Below are 22,825 nucleotides of genomic sequence, written 5' to 3'. Positions count from 1 at the left end.
ATCGTCCCTTAGGACACTCAGTACTAGAACTGATTAAACAAAGAAGAAATAAAGTTGAGTGATGTCATCGAAGACGGAAGCCTATAAGTTTTTAGGACATATAAATAGGATAGAACCGAGACTTAACTCGAGTGGACTGCAGACTTCAGAGCTCAATAAGGACGGATAAAACACTAGTGTTAATGTCTCCCTCTAAAGGAAGAATTATCGCCTATCTTTGATGTAAATTAAAAAAATGATAATAAAAATAATATTATAATTTTATAGCAGGCAGCTGATATTAACAGGGGTCTTAATTCCGTAGTACTATATGCCTTGCTCCTGCTTTCTCCTCGCCCTCTCACAAAAAATTTCCTCAATTAAAAATCCCTTTTTGCGTCTTTATTTATTTATTCCAATCCAGTCCAATCTTAGGACCAGTCCTTCGGACTGCAACGAAAATGAACATCGAAAATCAAGATGGTAACCCGGACATTTTTAAAATCTTTTTGACCAACATAGGAGTAATTTTACATATCCTCTTGTTTATTTACTTCTCTCCCTCAAAGGACAATAGTAAGAATTACTCACATGTCGATCACCAATTCTATTCTGAGTCTAAAAAGGACTTACAATTATAACTCTGCATCAAATCCTCAGTTTCACTATTCGTCTTTTATGGACACATATATTCAAATATACATAGTAAATATAAAAAATAATTGTAATGATATTAGTATGGCAGTTTCATATGCTTCAGCAACGATGAATCATTTTTCTACGAAATATATATCTTACTTCCTAAAGAGTTTCCCATATTATGCTTTGTCTAACTATGTGTACATTTGATTTTTACACTACAAATGTATAGTAAACTCAATTATTTCATCAACTTGCAGTAAAACTGAGCTCTATTCGATTCAAATTGATTTTTAGTACAGCATTTATGATTATTGAGCATCTGAAGTAGTTTGTTGGGTTAAAATGGGTTTTTCTTCTAAAGGAAAATCTTCGGTATCACTTGAAAAAAAAAATCAATACTTTTGAAATTCAGGATCATTACCTTAAATTGAAACATTTTAATCCATTTACAGATTACGGAATCTAGTTTAAAAAACCATTTTCAAACGGTTATTGAGGTCACAAAAATAGCCATTAAAGAGTGAAGCATTTTGAAAATAATTTTATAATCAAGTTATAACAGAAAATCAAATTGAAGGATCCCCCTAAAAATATGAAACTTTAGTCAGGGGTGTCCGCAGGTAATGGACTGGAGGGCTGTAATTAAAGAATTTTTGCTTTTTAATAGAATTTTTTTCTGAAACATTTATTTTTCTGTTTATAGATATGAATTTTTGTTCTCACAAATTTAATACTTGTAATTATTTTTCAAAAAAAAAAGCAGTCTTTGTGAATTGTTATGGATTTTTGAATTTATTTTTTTTTTCAAATAAAATCCAAAAAAAGCACCCCCAAAAAAGTATATATATAATCGTTGGGACACCCCTGAAAGTACACACGCTGAAATGAATAATTATGAGAAGAAATTAACCTTTTTGTGTGATCTTTAACCATTAAAACTATATTTTTATATATATAGACATTTTTTAATCTATTGATATACGTATAAAAGGCTAGAATGATCACAGTATTCCCGAGTTTTTTCTTATTAATTTGAAAATAGTTTTTTGAAGAAACAACTTATTAAGGGTTAAAAAAAGTTATTTTTGAGGTGAGTTTTTTCGAAAGAAAAATTGATGGATTTTATTTGAGAAAGGCCATATCAGGGTCAATATAAGTGTTTTATTTCAAATAAAAGTTCTACGCTATAGTGGTAAAATTCGTGGGTATCTTAACTTTTCCCATGAATTGCAGTTATAAGCCTCAATGTCTATGAATTTTTGGAATGTATGTATATATTAATTAAGTAAAAAGAAACTGGATTTTTTTTTTTCCTCAATTTTTTGTTTAAGATTGTTTTAATGTTGACACAAAACATAAGTTGAATTTATAAAAAGTTCAGAAAATGCAAGAAAAAAAAGTTGATCAAATTGACACAAAGATTTACTTAAATTAAAATGTTTATGCATTGGTCTAAAAAAAACTGTTGTGACCTGAGACTTGAGTATAAATCTTTTGGCTACTTTATATTCCTAATATAAACTATAATTACATATATAAGTTTATAAATTACCGAAAATTCATGGGAACATAAATTACTCATAAATATAGATTTCCTTGTCTATTAATCTTTGTTGAAAAATAATTTTTCTTATAGCTTTATAGGTTATTCAAATGGGGACATATCTATTTATATATATCAACATGGGAAAGTCTACAGCTGTCTGTTTCTACTATTTTATATTTTTATCTGTAAATGTATCTGAAGAAGTGCTTAATATTATCTTTCATTTCTGTACCGCAACTTTATCAGGGACCGTTGAACAAAGGAGCTAGGAGACCAATTTTTGAGAATTTATTTGACTATTATTATATTGTAGTGACAAACTTATTTTTTACATTACAGTTATTCTGTCTTGTTCAGACAAAACTCACTAACTACCATTTTCATAAATGATGACAAAGTTGATTTTCGGTTTTATCTTCTTCCCTATTCAAACAACAATGAATGACAATAATGTGCAGAGTGCACAATAATTAAGGTGTATGTATACTCTAGTATTTTCTTCTGTATTATCAAAACACATTAGTCACAAACCATAGTTAGTTTTTTTGGATTAGATATTCAGAGGAAGATTGTGAGTTAGTGTTCTCTGCCTTTAGCTTTAAATTAAAGTAGAGAAACGGAGACCACGAGATCAATATTAATACAAAATAGTAATCTTAAGGATACTTTTTTTTTGCTAGGGGCGCTGAGTATACTTGAATATATTAAGTACGGGGCCTCTTTGAATTCACCATTTTAAATGAATTAACAAGGGGAAACTCTGTGAAGGGAAGAAAAGTTCCATAAGGTAAATGACAAAAAATGAAATAAAAACTTCATTTTTAATCACAACATTGATGTATCTCCTCTAGATACTTAGTTTTAAAACTTCAGCTCTGTCTACCTATCAAAAAATGAATTCTGATACGATGATTTTGTTGAAAATTTCCAAAAACATTTTTTAATATTATAAACATTAAAAAGTAAGTCTTTAAAAATTTGTCAGTTATTATGAGCATTTGGCAGTGGTTGTCCCATTTATGAAATGATGTGTGGTGCCTGTATGTTGTACGAGTGCATTGTATATACATAGATTAACAAAATGCTTTCTACCCTTGATGAACAATGATTTATTGAATTAATAATTAATTTTGCAACAATTATCCTAAATACTCGTTAATACCTGAGACGTGTTTAATCTAATAAACGTATGCATTCTTGATTAATTCAAAGGAGCGAGGACATTGTACATTATATCTACTGGGTGTTACATGGAAATTCGGATACTCCTGTTAACTCTGGAACTTAAAATTGCATCATACACTCCCAGGTGTATGTTTGTTTCCCTGTATTCATCTCATGGTAAAATGAGATCAGAATGAGATGTTGAGATCAAGATCTCTGCACTTTTCAGGAAGGGAATAACTCCCACAGAAATTCCCGACCAGCTCAAGGTGTCCTTGAACACAGTGTAGTTTCTCAAGAAGTGGTAATGAGAATAAATAATAAGTGGGGGCTAGGGAAAATCTTCTGGCCCAAGTTAATGTGTCTCCCAACAGCCTTAATTTGAACCCTCTTGATTTTATTTGCTGACCGCACGCGGAGTCAAGGGTCTGCACTATCCGCCACCCAAACATTGTTTCACTGAGGAGACTACTTGCAATGGGTTTGCGTGCAGCCTTTAGACGCCACCTGAAGGCAATCATTAGCGCCAAGGACGACCACATTGAAAAGTAATTGTTCTACAGAAGTGTGTGTAGAAAATTTAAAAAAAAATATAACTAAATATAGTATAAAACTATAACTTATTTTTTATAGAAATATACGTTATTAAAATTATAATTGAAAAGTGCTCTCATTTCCTTGCAATACCCTGTACAAACACAAACAAGAGAGGGAGGGAGGAGAGGAGCCTCGAGGACGATTACACTCTGAGGGTATAAAATCGTACCTTTAAACTTACGTACACACTCGCAATTATACAACTTCTCCGTCCTTTTTGAACCTCCTCCGCGAATTCTTGAGAATGGTGTAGTAGTCATGTTAAAGAAAGAGGCATAGAAATACGATACATATATTGTGTTTGTTTGTGACTTGGGATTGATAAATATACATACATAGATCGTGATACAGAGAGTATAAGTGAACAATAATAATTATTATTATTACTTTGTTTAAGAAAAACAAAACAGACTCCAATCAAAATTGCAATAAAACATGAGAAATGGACCCCTACACAGTCTCACAGATCGAGAAGAATCTTTCATATTCCCTCGATAATTTCTACGGCGAGGATGAGGATGATAATTTCTTTGAATCTGAGGACGAGGCTGGTGAGGGAGGTCCTCTTGGAGGAGGTCATGGTGAAAATGACATATTTATTATATCGTCAGGTCGAGGGCAAAGTCGCCTTACAGATTGCTCACAACCCAATTCCGGAGAGTGCAAAAAGAAAGTCGAAGAAGAAGTGTTCTACAATCATTGCAATATTTATCTTCCTATTGACCAGCAATTTATGAGCAAGTACTCATTCTGCAATGGTAGAGGTTATAATAAAGCAGCACTTGCTACACGATCCCTCAAAGATCGTGTCTATCTATTTCTGGAGCATCCCACTGGATGGATTTGTTTTTCATATCATGTTAGTGTGTAAGAGTGATAATCATTTCATCTTTTTCTGTTTTTTTAGCCCATGAGTTATAAGTGTTACTTTAATTTATTTTGAAATTCTTTCAGATTCATGGCAGTTCTCATTTGTCTCATATTTTCTGTCCTCTCCACAATAGAAGAGTATGAAAACTTTGCGAATGGAAAGCTTTTTTGGATGGTAAGTACATAGCTAATAGATATTTATTACATCCTGTTCATACTTACATATTTAAATATATGTACATATATATTGATCAATGAGATATTATCTTTGCAATTCACAAACCACAAGTCGTACATCACATAAACGTTATTCAAAATATGAAAAAATGAACATAGACCCTTTTTAATTTCACATCCAATGTAAATCATTTCATGTCATGTTTTAAATTTATCGATAATACTCTTCAAATCATTATTATTGATCTCTTTCAAGAATTACTTTTATGTATCATACTATGTAGTAAACATGTATGTTTTACAATTTGTATGGTAATTTTTTGGAGGCAGGGATGAGTAAAAAAGAAAGACGCTTACATAAATGGAAGTTTTTGATTAAAATCTCATTTTTATCAAAGTTTAAAAACTATCCTAGCGGCTAGACATTCCTTCTTTACAAAATAAAAGGTTAATGGGGAAAAAGTGCAATAAAAGTAATAGGAAAAAAAATTGTACAAAACATGCTTCCAAAATATATCCACTTGGATAGTTTCTTTACAAAAACAACTCATAAATACATAATAAGTAATTACCTTGTTGTTTGTTTAAAGATAACAATGTCTTCATAAGTATGGTGATCAAAATATGTATAAATATTCCTTAAATTATTGGCACTAGGACAAAGTGGCACAACTTTAACTAGGGAAGCCATTTGAAAATATGAGTAAGTCCAGATTTACAAATCTATATATAATATAAACATATATATATATTTTTTAAATTAAGTCTTTCTTTGGGAAAATATAATTCGGATCCTCTTTATTTGCCGTTCCTTTTATTTTATTTTTTTTGGAAATGATAATTATAATTTCGAATTATTTTTAGAAAATAAATTTATAACCTAATTTTTTAATAGGATAAGATTCAATTTCTTTCTCAAATGACTTTCTAAATTTAGAATTTTTTTTTACAGTTTTCTCAATTTGTTTTTTTTAATATACATTTTAGAAATAAAATTTTGTGTCTATGTATATTTTTGTTTTAGAGGAGTATTTCTTTGTTATTCTCCAAATTTTGTTCACCTTATAACTTTAAACTCTAAAACATTCATATCCAAGTTTGGCTCCATTAACATTGTAGCTGCCTTGCCACTCCTCCACTGACTAGGATATTTCTAACAAACGTCAAAATATTAATTTACTTCATATGTACATAAGCCCAAGATTTCATAGACATATTTGAGTAAATCATGGGTTTTGTATTCAAATTTGTGGGATGAATTAAGACAGTCTATAGTTTTAGCTATATTTAAGATCCTCTATTTGATGTATGCGACTTATATTGGTTCCAATATGGCCCCTTTCAAATAAAATCTATCATATTTTAAGGTGAGAATCAAAGTGTGATTTACGGCACAACCAAAGAGTTGATTCCTGATAGAAATTGACGATAATTTCTATAAAAATATAAATGTAATCCACACTCAATTTTTGAATAAGTCATTTAAGCTTGATTTTACGTTGACAATCCACATAAAAAGTGTTTCTTATCTCATCAGATAATATATTAATGACTCTTAATGAAGACTATCGATTAATTATGCTTTTTGTTACATTTTTTAAATAGGAAATTTGCCTCGTTGCTTTCTTTGGCGTTGAGTACTTTGTGCGACTGTGGGCAGCTGGATGTCGATCCAAGTATATTGGCTTTTTCGGACGCTTACGATTTATACGAAAACCTATATGTATCATTGGTAAGATATACACTTTTTATGCTTACTTTCTTATGAAAAGAAGTTAATCAAAATATTTATGATATAATTTCATAAGATCTAATTGTTGTTTCCGCATCCATCATCGTATTATTCTGGGGCTCAAATGGACAAGTCTTTGCTACTTCAGCCATACGGGGTATCCGATTCTTACAGATACTTCGCATGTTACATGTGGATCGGCAAGGAGGAACCTGGCGGCTTCTGGGATCTGTTGTTTTTATACATCGACAAGTAAATTTAATTTAATTTAACTTCTCCACCACTTTCTTCATCTTCAACGTGTTGATATATATTTAACACTTTTAATTTAGGAACTGATCACTACACTGTACATCGGCTTTCTAGGGCTTATTTTTTCAAGTTATTTTGTGTATTTGTCGGAAAAAGAAGCCGTTGGCCCAAACGGAGAATCGGACTTCCAAAGCTATGCTGATGCCCTTTGGTGGGGTGTTGTGAGTATTATTAGGACTATGAATCACAATAATGATATATTTGATTATTTTTCATTTAGATAACAGTAACAACAATCGGATACGGAGATACTGTGCCTCGTACCTGGATGGGAAAAATCGTTGCTTCCTGCTTTTCTGTCTTTGCTATTTCCTTTTTTGCACTTCCTGCCGTAAGTATATTCATAACTTAGAGTCTGTGATGTTCATTCTTAGGGATATAATGTATCTATAACAGGGGATTTTGGGCTCTGGATTTGCACTCAAAGTTCAGCAAAAGCAGAGGCAAAAACATTTTAATCGACAAATCCCTGCTGCAGCGAGCTTAATACAAAGCTTGTGGAGATGTTATGCTGCTGATAAGAACTCTTCTTCGCGTGCAACCTGGAAAATCCACTTGAAAGAACCAGTTACATCTAGTAGTAACAGCTGGAAAGGGGTAAGAGAGGAAGAATCAGTGTCGACATATGTATAATATAAACGAATCTATCCCTCATAGGTTGCGAAAAAAGCAAGTGTCCTTCGAAGACGAAAATCCCGATCTAAGATGGATAATGCCTCTACAGATTATAACAATGGAAGTCAAACACCTAGTAATGAGGAAGTACTCTTTTATGCACAGGAAGATGCAAAAGGTAACATTGCTAAAACTTATAGGTTTTGTAAATTTTAATTGTTCAAAATTCACAAACTAACCATTTTACTCATCACATTCCTTGAAAACATTCATTCTATCGTAAGATAGATATACTATCTGTGAATTTTTATATGAAAATTCCTCTGCGTGGTTGTTTAACCCTCTCTAAGCTATATATGCATAATTGTAAGCAATAAACTCTCATTAAATAATATATATTTTTTTAAACAAATGAAAAACAACCTTCCGGCACAGATTCATCTCGAAGACATAGCCTATTCTGTGATGCAGGTCGTCGACTGAGCCAAGCTGCATACTTGATGTTACCGAATCGACGCAAAACTTCTGTCACATCAAGTCCTACAGCCCACTTGCTCAAAAAGCCCGCCTCTATTGAAGAGTCTGAAGAGGGTGAAAAGTCGGATCAAGCCTCTAGTAGCTTCAGTGAAGGACATGTTGGGCCTTGTCGAAATTCATCTGCCTCATCTCATTATAGGTCAAATAGTATTGATTACTTTGCAACTCACCCTTCAACGTCATCTCATCTTGGTGAGTGAGTTAATTCATGCCCATGGCTCCTCTTCCCTTCGTCCATTGATGTATTTCTTGTTGATACATCTCTAACCTAGATTCGTATATTGTTCTACATAGGTAGTCTCATGTCTAAATCTTGATGTATCATCGCATGACCTTCTCAATTCATTTCTCAACACCTTTATATATACATCCTTGTATCCTTGTTCTCTTTTGATCAGAATTGAATATGCATAAATGTTTAGAGATAGGCAAATGTATGTATGTATAACCATGTTTAATCGTTTAAATGTACCTTATTATTAGAGTTGTATAAAGTATGACCTTTGGGTATATTAAAAAAGAAACCAAAAACGTATGCAATTACTCGTACAATTAGAAAGTTGTTTGAGAAGAGAACAGCTTAGCTGTCATGTCCTTTTATTATATTAGCTACAAGCACCATGAGAGAAAGAAAATGAAGACCAATCCCACTCCGTTTCTTGTAAGGACATGGGTAGGAGTTACTTCAATGTGGATCCTCAATTATATTCTGAGTCCAACAGGGACTTATACTATTACTTCCCAAGAGCTCCTCAGTATTACTCTACGTGATTCATAAGCACACAGACTCGTATCTACACTTTATACTTGGATGTTCACTCTTCAAGAATTACGAAAACACCTTTGGAAAATAAAAAGTCTGTTTAAGTTACAATTACAAAATTCTTGCACGTATTCTAGGTCATATTTTATACAGCTATATTCATTATCTATGTATGTATTTACGGATCTAAATCAATCACAAATCATGAACAAGTATGTAGTCAAGTCCCTTCTTTGTTATGCATTGTTTGTCGACCCTCGCGTCGCTTTACAGTTACTTGCATTTCTCGAAAGTGAATAAAGACAAATATTAAATGTACTTTTCCTTATTTTAAATCCAGGTGTCAGCACAAATACAAATGGAGGACGTCGGGGCATTCCAAAAAGCATATTTTCTTCCTTTGGAGGATTCGCTGAAGCGAATTCCATTAGTGACCAGGATATGATTGAATTAGACTATGAGCATGAACCTCAACGCCTCACCAGGTAAGCCAATTTCAAAGTTGTAGAGTTTAATTACATATACAAGGTGCTTAACATGGGAATGGGAATAGCCATATGATACTTTCTCATCACAAAATACTTTTATATAACAATAACAAGCATTCAGGAGGAGAGATTAAAAAAAAAAAAAAAAAAAAAAGAAAGTCTCAAATTTTGCATTTGTTTCGAATATTATTTTTAGACCCATTTGTTTATAACAGACTCTTGGTATGACTCAGTCAAGAAAATAATAGTAATAACAAAAGTTATGTCAAATAAAGTAAACCTAAAAAGTACACTTTATTTCATGTGCATTTTATTATGGCAATCAAGTATAAGTCAGTGTTATGAATCATCAAATACTAGGTGCATTGTTCTACCAATAAAGCACAGTTTAAAAACTACTTTAGAAATATGATTTGTACTCCTTTTTTACTCACTTAGACCATACACCATTTAACGTTCGAAAGATATAATCATATAGAAGGTATTTAATGGATTTTGCAAGTCATTCATACACTCCTTTTAAAAAAGAAAGCAGGGGAACATGCCACATTAGTCAGTCATCCAAAGCAAATTCGAATAATTGTGGTTCTCGGTATACCGCTACTATATGTAGCGACGCCAAAGTACTACTAACGCATTTAAAACGATACTATACTAAAAGCATCTCCCCTACGTCATAAAAAATTTACCAAAACAAAAATTCTACGGACAACCTTGCAAGTGCATGTCAATTTGTCTTTAAGCTCAACTTTGATTCATATTTTTAGTCGAAAAAGTATCAAAAAGTTCCAAATTATCCAAACATACATTGGTGAACTTTGAAAATAGTGGTATCGTGACAACATGAATCAAATCAAATCTGTATAAAGCATTGAGGCAAAGGACACTGAAAAGGAGAAGTGCAGAGGACTTCTTAACTTGTCAAATGTAGCATTTATAAGGAACAGTCTGGTGGAGCGACGTCGTTCAATGGACAACGCGCTGTCATAAATTATTTTCTTGAATTTCATGTGCCTGAGTTCGATACTGGGTCGTTCCTAGAGAAATAAATATACAATATGTATATGAACAGGTCAAATAAAGTAATTGTAATACTAGAAGGACTGTTGGAAGTTACAAAAATATCAAACTGGGGCGCCCTCCATCCAATCAAAACTTCAAAGGATCTCCAATTTCAAATACTAACATAAGAGGAAGTCAAAATTCTGTCAAAAAATTCAATCTACTCCATGTCATCATTTTTTTGGGTTATAAAATATTGCTTTGAGTTTGGATTTTTCACATTTCAGAATGTTTTTAGTCATAATTATCGTTTAAAATCATATTGAGTTTTGCCACGATACTATTGGAACACCGTGTATATAAAGAACAAGTGACTTGTTAAGTAGTTCTTATAATGTTTACTTAGAGTTGGATCAGTCCTCGAACAGATTTTCTAATTAGTCTCCCCCCCTCCCCTTATCGGTACGATCTTTTATACAATCAGTCCTTTAGTCCAAGCTATACTTGTGCTCTAGCCACACACTTTCCTAGTTTAAAATTCTTGTTATATTTTGTCTCTTTGAAAAAGATTATGATTAAACTTCAATAATTGAAATGACGTCATTTCATCTGTTGTAGTTATCATAAAAGACCAATAAGGATCTATCATATGACGAACGATCATTTTAGTTTTTTTACCGATCCAACACTCGTTATACTTAATTAGTGCAAATCCATCTGACCAATCAAACATTCTGTCAAAACAAGCCCCTCCCCCCCAAAAAAAATCTTAGTAACAGCCTCTTTGATGAGGTCACTTGCAAATACATTCCAACGCCGATGATGCCAGTAATACAGGAATACCTTGAGATACAAGTTTTTTGAGATACGTGCTGGATTCTGAGCAAAAAATTTACATTGACATACGAGTTGTTTATACTATTTGAATACAACCTGATCGAGAGTTGTCGATGACTGCTGCTTCAAACCCAATTTTTATGCGATAAATTGCTTTGGCTTACATGATTCACCCAACAACAAATTAAACTTGTATCTGAGCACTAAGCAATCCTTAGAAACTTTATATCTAAGTTTTTTAAAAATGGAACAAAACTAAATTGTCTTACGTAAGGATTTAATGTTATAAAACTTGTTTGTTTATGTCCCCCCCCTCCCTCTTCAAAACACACAAGATGGCCAACTTTAAATGACATCTGATGGTAAAACACTTTATATGTATACTCCACTTCAAATCCCTATTAGTGTCCCTTGAGTTCTGCATAAACAGTGAAGGTAATATGAGCAATTATCTTGACACTGATTTGATCTAATAATATAATATGTATATTTGAACATTTATGTTCCATATCCTATTTGATATGCTAAATATTAATAATTCAATGAAACTATGAAGAGTAACACGCAATATGAATTATTCCCTGCTTGCTTATAAGATACATATGATTTAATTCAATATTCCTTACATTTTATTTCATATATATGAGGTGCATCAACCTAAATACAATATTGAATAAAAACCAAGGAAGGAGAAAATCCCAATTCCATATACATATGTATACAGTAGAATGATTCATAAATATATTTGAGTAAATTATAGGGTTATTATTTAATTTTGAGGGAGGAGTTAAGATACTCAATTATAATTTTAGCTATAGTTCAAACCTTTATTTGATTAAAGAAAGTTATATTGAGTCGGATATAGCCCCTTATAAATAGAATTTATTATTTTTTTATTGTGATGATCAATCTTGGTTACTTGAAGTACATACTTTGCAGACTTGGAGATCCCCAATTCTCTCAAATTGGTGCCCACTCCTTCATTCATTTCTTTCATAGCTTTCAAAATACTTCTCCGATTTGTGGAGTTAAAAAATTGAAAACAATCTTCTTTTCAGCTCTTAAAAAGAGAGAAAATATTGGAACACTATAGCTGAGGATATAATTTTATTCGTGCAACGTTGATTCCTCAATTTTCTTCAGTCTTAGTCTATGAACCGATTTTTACCCAAATGATGATTTAGTAATGGTACAAATTAAATTTATGCAGCACAACTTCATATGTCACTATTGTAGGTTGATGTTCACATTTGTGAAACACACGTCACATCATCAACAATTAATCTATAGAATCTCTCTCCAGACCAATTTTTATATGAGTCGGATTCAACCCGAATTTTTCTTTGAGACTCATTTAGACCAAACTTCTTTCAAGGACAGAATTAGTTCGGTCCTCTAAAAAACTTAGCGGTCTCGAAACAAAGCCCAAACACTATTGTATACATTATTTTTCCCCGTGCATTTCATTATGATGTTTGCTAATTTAAAAAAATATATCTACGTTCTATCATAAATTGATTTTTGTTTAAATTAAAAAAACTCCAAACTTGTTGTGACTTTGGGGATGACAATTGAAATGTTCTACTTAGGAAATATCAAGTAATAACATAAATACATATTATATTCAACATAAAAATCCCCTTCGTATTATTTTGTCCTCTTTCCATTTATCTACCACTATTTCCCATTATTAGTGTTTTTAATACTGATTGGTTGAATTCAAATGAGCTCTTCTTGAGCTGTGAACAATTTTCTACATACATTTGAATAAATAATAATTCCTATTTTTGTCGGTCGTTGTTTCACTAACACAAAAATGTACCCTGCATTTTGTTGTCAACTGTCGATGTTCTGCTTCTTTTCTGCTAATCCGGGTTTTGAACGTTGATTGGTGGAATTATAATTAGATGGGAAGAATTGGCTAAATAACAATTTTTGATTTTGCGCCCTTTTCTGTTTTCTATACTGATTGATGGTTATGATTTTTATTTTTTAGTAGAAAGGTTGATACATTCAATAAAAGTTACATTATGATTATAAATAAAGGAATTGATAATTATTGTAGGGCAATATTAATATTAAATTAGTAAAAAAAATTGATATAATAAATTGTATTTAAAGAAAGATAAATTAGTTTTTTCATCGCTTATATTCAAATTTAAAAGGAGTTTAACCCATTATTTGAGCCCCCTCCCCTGTTACACTTCAAAGCAGTCTTTGAGCATGCAAATTAAGATATAATGTTCAAATAAAGAAAATTAGAGTAACCATATTTTTTTAAGTATATTTGAAAACAGCGGATTTTCCCTCTATAACTTTGAATAAAATATAAAAATTAAAATATTCTTAAATGATGATGATTTTTTTAATACAAACTTTTGCCTCCTTCGTTAAGAAAGTTTATAATGAATAGATGTACATTTATTAATACTCGTATATAATAAAAATAATAAGCGTATGCGATTTAAAAATACAAGAATTTGCCAGATTAGAGGCAGCATGAAATAATTTATATATTGAGTTGTATAAAGTAATAACATGTCTATTTGTAAAAATAAAAGAAATAAAAAATGAATATGGTAAACCTGACAACTTGAATATATAAAATTATATATATATATATTTTTTTTTTTTTTTTTGGGGAGGGGGAGGTTGTTGGAGAGCAGCATAGATGTTATAATGTTTGATAAAATTAGCTGAGAATAGCTATGAGAGCAAACAATAAAAATAAATCCCACTCCATATATATATAGGCTGGAAATAATACAACTTTGGTCCTCAATTCTACTCTGAGTTCAACACAAACTTAAGGCGGGTTAACATGTCTATCGTGCGTGTACACGTCTAAGTGTATATATAAGTACAGGGGTGTCTGCAGGGTGTGGGCTGGAGAGGGTGTAGCCCCGTCCCCAAACAAAAAAAGGAATTTTTCCTTTTTCTAGAAAATTTAATTCCCAAAAAGGCTAACTTTTTTAAGAACAGCTGTGGATTTTTGACATTTTTCAATAAAAAATTTCATATTGGAAATTTTTTAACAAAAAATTAATTGTGTTTTGAGCAACTCTGAATTGTTTTTTCAAGAAATTTAACTTTTTGATAATAGCTACAGATTTTATAAATTTTGTATAAATAATAATATTTTTTGTATCATTTATCCTTTTTTAAGCTTGTGAGTTTGTTGTTGTTGTTGTTGGGAATCGAAACAGTATTTTTTTCTAAAGAAGTAATCATTATTATTTCACTTTTGAGGAGAGAACATCTGAGTATAAAGTGTAATCATGTGTGAGTGTGTGTGTGCACATGAATGAGGGAGAGTAACACTAAATAGAATGGGAAGTGTAAGTCCTTTCTAGTGTGGGATGAGGGAGGGGAAGTGAAAGGAAAAAGGAGGCAGAATGTCCAACAATTCGTGTGGACGCTAGTCACCACTCTTCTATATCCTTCAATATGGCGATATATTTTTCTTTCTTCTTCTCACCCACAATAGCTAGGAGTAAGAGTGTAAGGGTGAAGGGATTGTGATATGATAAATATGTTGTTGTACTTATATATGTAATTATAAGTGTGTTGGCATTGGCTCAATTAAATTAACACTTTGGACCCATATATTATGATTTATAGATGTAAATACTGGTGCTAATAATTAAAAACTGTTGAATGGCCCACCCAAAAAGTATGCATATATGTTGATTTCATTTTATTGAGCTTGTTCATAATTAACAAATATTAGGGGGTAGGAATTTCAAGATGAGTATTCCTTGAAGTTTCACCCATAAAATAAGTTGTTTTTCAATTACTTCTTCAGTTTAACCCCTTGTCATAGGACCCAGCATAGTCCCAAATGCTCATCTCGGATCCTACTCATACCCAAACAATAGAATTGAGAACCAAAAAAGTGTCACTCCTGCTTATTTCCATGCCTGGTATAGTGGGGGACTTGGGTTTATTTCCTTCAGCTAACAGCTGCTGGTAATTTAATGAAACGTCATGACAGATAAGTTGCTCTCCTCCCAAACATTCTCGAAATTTTCAGGGTTACCATATTCATATCTGTTGGTTTTTTATTTATTTACCCAAAATGTATTACTGTATATTTAAGGAAAGAGGGACTACTTCATACGAAATTCGGATTTCGGCATATTACTCATCTTGTAGAAGTAATATATAGCCTCCCCCCCCCCCATCGATAGACCAAATTGAGATAACTCTGATTGAGACAGTATAAATTATTGATAACTAATCATAGAAAATAATACTTTTATCTAGTGGTGTATCAGTCTTATTTATTCGGCCTAGTTCTGTCCACTTTTAGAACCCGTCCTATAAGTCCTTGGGACCTTTCCTTAATACTGTCGGTTCTTTGGACTGTTAGTACAAGAACTGATTAAAAAAGAAGAAATAAAGTTGATTGACGTCATCAAGGATACAAGTTTATAAGTTTAAGGACTGAACTGGAGGGTACTGCAGTTTTCAGTTCTAAATAAGGACTGATACAACACTAATTTTATCCATATAGTTGAAGTACAATTTGATCTAAATAAAAAAATTGATATTATTTGATTCGTGATCTTGAAACAATTATTTTCATTTAAGGTTTTGTTTGCTTTTTACTCACAACAAATTAGAAAAAGAAAATATCCACTTTTTTGGGGGGGTTCCTTTTGTATATATAATATGTTGTGTCCAAGTTGTGACTGGTATAAGCAAATTGTACAAGTTGCAACTAAAAAATAAGATGAATAATTATAAATGAAGGATTTACAATACTTGTGATGTGAACAATGCAATTGTTGAATATTCCAAATATGGTAGATAGTTGACTAATTTCTGACTTTTAAATGAAAATATATATGTATTCTATGGTAGATTATAAAGTCCACAAATGCCCACAGTTATATTACTCGTAAATTTACTCGTATTACTATATTAATTGAAAGCACATCCTTTCTGACTATCTATTTGATGACGCCTAATAATAAGTGCAATGCTCAGTAATATATATAAATTGGGTATCCAAAACTTGCATCATCGTTAAGATTATTTCCCCATTATTTTGAATTACAAGGCTTTATAGCCCAACCAAACGACAGTTAAAACAAAAATTAATAAGTTTTGTTTTCATCTCATGTCTCTTAAGTGTAAAAATGTCGGGGGCAAAAACAAATAAGACAAAGGGCGTGCTATTTTCTCCACGCAGCGATGTCAGCCCCGAAAAAGCTGAAGAGACTGCTGACATCCCCATCCAGACGGCCTGCAATATCAAGAATTCCATTATAGCCTCACATAGCTTCTGTACCAGCAATATGGCTAACTTCTGCCATGCCTCCATGTGGCTCTCCTACAGCCCTGTACGTAGCAGTTTGAGGCGTCTCGGAGAGCAATTTCTCCCCCATCTCTCATCTAAATTTGAATTCGCTCCGAGGTGCCATCAAGAGCTACCAAATGTTCGCTGGCGTGTCGAGGCTGTTATAGCTTCAGAAGAAGGGAATTTAGATTTTTTTTTTTAAATTGCTAAATATTATATTTAAACATATATCACAAATTGGTTTTGGGTTGTCGTTTCTTTATTCCATACAAATCCCGTTTTTCGTATCTTAGTGATACTAATGCAAGTTTTGGGTTCCCACTTTGTATAATGTATATATATATAATATTGATTGTCTCAACAACAGTCAATTTAATGAATAAGTATATTTGGTGACTTGAGTAAACAAAGGTCCATTAAATATGTATCCATAAGGAGGAAATTTTCAATCTCTTTGTTTGCACATGAGGTCCTTCATTGTTGACATAATGACAGTCAGTGTATGTATGTAGGTTTATTCTACGACATAAATACATTAGATAACCCTAGACTTAAATATCTTCTAATATCCTTTTTTGGTTTTATTTTACAGATCCATTGTGATTGAGTTCAAAGAGTAAGTAATATTGACTTACAATGAAACTGATCTATTGAGATGGGTTGCTTAATGTTTATGTATGTATATTAATATCCATTCATTCTTTTCCCTATACGTATGTAGTCTCTCAGAAGCTCACAAAAACGCAATTCGAGCGATTCGAAAAATCAAATATTTTGTTGCAAGACGAAAATTTCAACAGGCTCGGAAACCCTATGACGTTCGAGATGTGATAGAACAGTATTCACAAGGACATCTGAATATGATGGTCCGTATTAAGGTACGTACTTACATTCATGCACATTCAGGGCCGTTGGGACAGGGAAGTGTTATATAGTTTTAATGGGAAAACTCAGGGGTTCCATTTTTTTAAAGTCACATCATGTGGGGAAGAAATGAGATTTCAATAGGAAATTGTGTACACTAGAACACCCCGCTGGTGGATAACTATTTTTCTATTTTTTTTTTTTGAGAAAATAAGACTCAATTCAAAAATAAAATTAGTAATAACAAAACTCACTAAAGAAATTATGAGTAGAATTAGGAAATACTAAGATAAGAGGAAAAAATGATGTTTATGCGACGGTATGTAGTATATTTTTTAAGTCTACACTCTTGAAATAAAAAATTCAAATTTTTACTGGAGGAGTCCTACAACTAGGATAGAAAAACAATTTCCTTTGCCGAGAGAATACAGAAACTTTGAAATCTGAACACCCTCCATAACTCTAAGAAACATTTTACAGCCGTTCAAGGGTTTACAGTGAAATTTCAAAAGAGAGATCTGGATATTTTCTCTGGCTTGTCAAAAATCAATAATGTGTTAGATGACCTGAGAAAGATGACAAGAGGGATGAATGAAATATTTGATCCATGGTATTTGGACCTTCTTCATTTCAGTGAGAGAGTTTGATGGAGAAGAATGTGTACAATAAAGGATTTCATTACAGAAATATAGGACCAACAATCCAACTTCAATTTCAAAAGAATACGTCAAAACGACCATTTTTATTGCATTTAGGGATACAGTCAACTCAGAATCCAGTACTAGGTTCTCCAATCCATCAAATGATGTCATACAAAGTCTTTTTGAACAGTTGCTCGACCTTATCACACAAAGAAACTAGAGTGATATTACAGATCTCATCCAAAAGTTGGGTATCTACAAAAAAGACTAGTCAAGATTCGAAAGTTAGAAAGTGGACCTTCAGATGTGGAAAATAAGGTGGAAAATGCAATTGATAAACCAATTTATCTCTTATCTGCTCCGAACAAGTGTGATAGGGATACCTTTCCGAATATTTGGACTCTACTGAGAATTGCCTGCATCCTACTATTTACAGCCTGTGATGCAGAAAGAAGCTTATCTGGCCTTAGGAGGTTCAAGAATCTGCTGAAATTGACAATGAAGGACTCTAGACTACAACACTTGTCCTGATAAACTTTAATAAAATTATAAAGATAGAAAAGGATGAAGTTGTAAATCAGTTTGTTCAGAAGCAGCCTAGGATAATTTTTTCAGCCTTTATTGAAAACTTAAATAAATTTGGATAAAAAGTATGTAAAATACCAGGGGCGTCCGCAGGAATATATACATATTATTTTATTTTTTTGGGGGTGGGGGTCTTGGGTTTTATGTTTTTAAAAGAATTCGAAACTAAAAAATTTTGAAAAAAAATCCCAAAATCCACAACTGTTCACAAAAAATTAGTAATTACAAAAAGAAATTTGAACTATTAAATTTTTTTCCAAAAAATTTTATAGTTAAGAAATTTCAAATTATATATTTTTTGCAAAGGCTTTCAAAAATCCACAGTTGTTGACAAAAAATTAGAGTTTGGGAAAGAAATTTTAAAAACCCACACCTGTTTATAAAAAAACATACATTTTTGGAAAAAAAAATCCAAAATTCACACCTATTTACAAAGAATATAGTTTTTTTTTTAAATTCAAGGGGAACTATAGATATTGAATTTTTTGGCAAAAAAATTCCAAAATCTCTAGCTTATCATAGAAGTTGAAATTTTTGGAGATTTTTTTTTATTTGGGGGGGGGAAGGGAGGTGGCTACATCCCCTCCATCCCCCACCCTAAGGATAACCCTAAATACTGTTGTTTTTCTGTTCTTTTTTTTGTCCCAAAGAGGAAATTTAGTCTTTGAGTTTAAGTCTGAAGTAGGAGCGCACTCCCCAATAAATGTCAAACTATCTGTTCTCAAAATTGAGACTTGGGGTGAAAACAATTGTATCTGCTAAAATAGTAAACCTCCTCCCCCTTCCCCAAAAAAACTTGTGTGCACCCCTGGGTTACCATATTGATTTTTGGCCTTTATTTTTTTATGAACCAAAACGGCTTACGATTTACAACCCTACATTAATGGCTCATTAAGAATTTATGTATCTGTATAGAATACAAACACTTTCTAACTCTCATTCTGTAACTCAAGGAGTTCTTTTTGATTAAATAATAGTTGCACGACGCACATAATTTATTGTCTTTTCCTTCAAAGAGTCGCAGTCCTCAAATTAAATATGTATGTCTCCGATAATAACTCTCCCACATTATTTAATGACTTTTTATTTTGTGCTCTCTACTCAACTCGTAATTAATTATAAATATGTTGATATAAACTTCCCGAAAATAAATTATATGTAAATAAATACCACGTATTATATGTTCTATATAACTTTCAGGAACTTCAAAGACGATTAGATCAAACTCTGGGTAAACCTGGTAATTATCATCATGGAGTTGATCGAGAGGGGCACATTAAACCAATGACCATTGGAGCCCGACTCTATCGTGTTGAACATCATGTAAGGCATTTTACTTTTATTTACAATTAGAAAATATACTTTCATAATTAATTGAATATACTGGGAAATAGACAACACAAATGGGAAAATGAATATAGATTTAAAAAATAAGACAATGGAAGATGGTGCTCTTTTTGTAATTCCGATACGAATAGGATTTCTTATGTTCCAAGAATGTAAGCATTACTATTTTATTCTTGAAGAGAGAACAATAAATATCAAGTAGTCACTAGTACATGAAAGACAAAGAGCAACACTCAGGATGTGTTGTAGTGTCCCTTTTGTATTCAGAGTAGAATTAAGGATCAACATCCGAGTAATTCCTGCCTATATCAAAGCTAGATACGGAGTGGAATTTGTGTTTATGTCTCCCATTTCCTAGCTGCTCGCCGCTAATCCACTGTAATGTCATGACAGCTAAGCTGCTCTCCTTCCAAACATTCTTCCAATTATCTGGGTGACGACGTTCATTTTCAGTTTATTTTCTTTTAGCTAACGGCAGATAATATTATTTAAATATATGAAAATGAACGTTTTTCATTTCGAAATAATTTTAATATATGTACATTATTTTTTGAGTAAATATCTTTCGATAATCTTGACCCACTATTTAAAATATGGTCCATCTGTGTACAAATGAAATAGAATTTGTGCCAGTGTGTTCTTTATTAGTGCCCACTCCGTTAGACCTAAGAGGTTGAAACTTTGTATGGGTGCCCTTTTGAGGATGTCGCTTTTTTTGGGTGATGGGGGGGGGCTTATTCTATATCCAAACTACAAAAATTATTTTTTGGAACTCAAGGAGAGTAGATTTTAGTTGTGGGTTTAGTTAAATATCAAAAAGTGAATAGCGTCTCAAAAAAAGCTATACGTAAATAGACGTTTTCTAAATTTATTCAAAACCAAAAAAGTTATGGGTAAAAAAAGGAATTGGAGGAGAATGCACTTTCGAATTTGTTTCAGGTACAAAAAAAATACAAGAAATATTGGATTTCTAGATAAAATAAAGTTTGTAGAAATTTGTCGAAAGATTTGTTTGCATATAAATTTGATACATAAAAATGGATGTTGAACTGAAATATTTGTCATTTCCTGAATAATTTTTCAATTTTTCCATCTTTAACTCTTTTTTTATCAAACGCCTTTGACAATTTGTAAGAGGAAATTCGACAATACTATACAATAATAATTTGTACATAAAGTAAAGACATTAACATCAGATGTTATTTTCAATTTTTGGAACATTTCAGCACATAATTTGGGCAATATCTGCAAAAATGAACAGCTATCGAGTTTTATTGTTTCAACAACATTATTCTCCATAACTATTTTTATTTTTACAATCACCCAAAAAATCTTCGTAATGTTTTGTTCCTCTTCACAATTCCACTAAATTATACCTATTGACTACTTTTTTTGCAAAATTAGTACAAACATTTTTTTACAATTTGCTTCACGAATTTCGATTTGAATTTTTTTAACAAAAATAAAATTTGAAATTTTTATATGTATAAATTTTTTCACCCACAGATATGTTATTTGAAGTTTGTAACACATCTTTTTTTTTTTTTTAATTTATAATACTTCATTTCATATAATATACAGGCGCTATATTATAAGGTCACCTGCCTATAATGAATATGTCTAAACATTAAGGCGAAAAAATATTGCCCAACGTCAGAAGCTACATTCCCATTTGTGTTGTCTATTACCTCATGTTATGAGTGGTGATGTTTGCAACTCTTACAACTTATATATTTTTTAAGCACTTGATTGTACAAAAACAAATTAAACTTGAGTCGAAACGGATTTCTGAAACTTTAAATTTATATATGTATGTAATAATAATGTTTCTTCGTCTCCACAGCTGAATACAGTAGATCGAAAACTTGATGATATGAATCACCTCCTCCGAGTTCTTGTGAAATGCCATCATCAAGAGCAGGAACCTAAAGAGGATGAAGATGATGATGCTAAAAAGAATAAAAACCTTTCAAAGCAATCCAGTCCTATGATTCCGTCCATCAAACTTCCGACTATTGCATCCAACACGGATTCCTCTGTTAGCGTTAATAGTAATTCTAAAAATGATAACGACACCAGTATGTAAATCCATTTCCATCCTCCACCTCATAACTTTTTATCTTCTCCAACCACTCACACTACATAATAAACAATACATTAATACCAATTTCCTCTTCATACAAACAATTAAACACAAGACTTTTATATTACTATTTATCAAGTTTGAAATCCCAACCATACAAAAGAAGGAAGAACAGCTGCAATACCCATCAAAAAACAATAACGTACAATTTCATTTATAATTATACTTCATCTACCATTTTGATTTTGAAATACATAACGACATATTTATAAAATACTAAGATTGGATCCGATCCCTTTTTTTAGCGTCTGCTGACACTTTAAGCCCGAAAGCGGCTGATCTATTTGATGATGTAGAGGGTGATTTTGCCGCCATGGATCAAAGTAGCAACGTGTAATCTCTAAACTCCATCCTTTTTTCTAAGTGAGCTGCAAATATGCTTAGGGTCTTGTTTTAAAGCCAAACACGGTGGCTCTGATTTTATTCAAGTCAACAATGTCAGAGAAGATCTATAAACCTTTTAGAAAGGCAATGAAATGTTTACATACTTTCTTTAGCAACCAATATGTGGAATACTACACAGAGTTTTATAAAATCTCTAGATTCCCCTAAAAATATAAAGAATCATTACTGAAATCCCAAGAAAAGAATAATAGTTTGCAGAATATCCATACAATTTGACGCATACCTTGAATCAGTTATATTTCACATTACTCTTACTGCTCAATAATATCTGCTG

At 31.9% G+C, this 22,825-nt stretch overlaps 1 protein-coding gene across 3 annotated transcripts in view; it reads left to right on the top strand.

Moving 5' to 3' along the window:
- LOC121123165 (potassium voltage-gated channel subfamily KQT member 1) overlaps positions 1-22,360 on the top strand; it is a 135,020-nt gene extending 112,660 nt beyond the window's left edge. The window contains exons 1-14 of one of the 3 annotated variants that reach the window (XM_071890286.1): positions 4,116-4,479; positions 4,540-4,795; positions 4,883-4,973; positions 6,581-6,707; positions 6,784-6,959; positions 7,040-7,180; positions 7,240-7,350; positions 7,416-7,616; positions 7,677-7,812; positions 9,275-9,419; positions 17,159-17,182; positions 17,288-17,444; positions 19,857-19,979; positions 21,847-22,360. In XM_071890286.1, the coding sequence (XP_071746387.1) occupies positions 4,371-4,479; positions 4,540-4,795; positions 4,883-4,973; positions 6,581-6,707; positions 6,784-6,959; positions 7,040-7,180; positions 7,240-7,350; positions 7,416-7,616; positions 7,677-7,812; positions 9,275-9,419; positions 17,159-17,182; positions 17,288-17,444; positions 19,857-19,979; positions 21,847-22,089 (2,040 nt within the window). In that variant the 5' untranslated portion in view covers positions 4,116-4,370 and the 3' untranslated portion in view covers positions 22,090-22,360. Of the gene's footprint in view, positions 1-4,101; positions 4,796-4,882; positions 4,974-6,580; positions 6,708-6,783; positions 6,960-7,039; positions 7,181-7,239; positions 7,351-7,415; positions 7,617-7,676; positions 7,813-9,274; positions 9,420-17,158; positions 17,183-17,287; positions 17,445-19,856; positions 19,980-21,846 lie in introns of those variants that run through there. The other 2 variants (XM_040718285.2, XM_071890285.1) reach the window with 2 other exon arrangements.
- Positions 22,361-22,825: the final 465 nt, after the last annotated feature.

This window comes from Lepeophtheirus salmonis, chromosome 8 (assembly GCF_016086655.4).
Source record: "Lepeophtheirus salmonis chromosome 8, UVic_Lsal_1.4, whole genome shotgun sequence".
Classification (NCBI taxonomy): Eukaryota; Metazoa; Arthropoda; class Copepoda; order Siphonostomatoida; family Caligidae; genus Lepeophtheirus; species Lepeophtheirus salmonis.
Note: the sequence above shows the minus strand (reverse complement) of the source record. Positions and strands in the feature narration are given on the sequence as shown.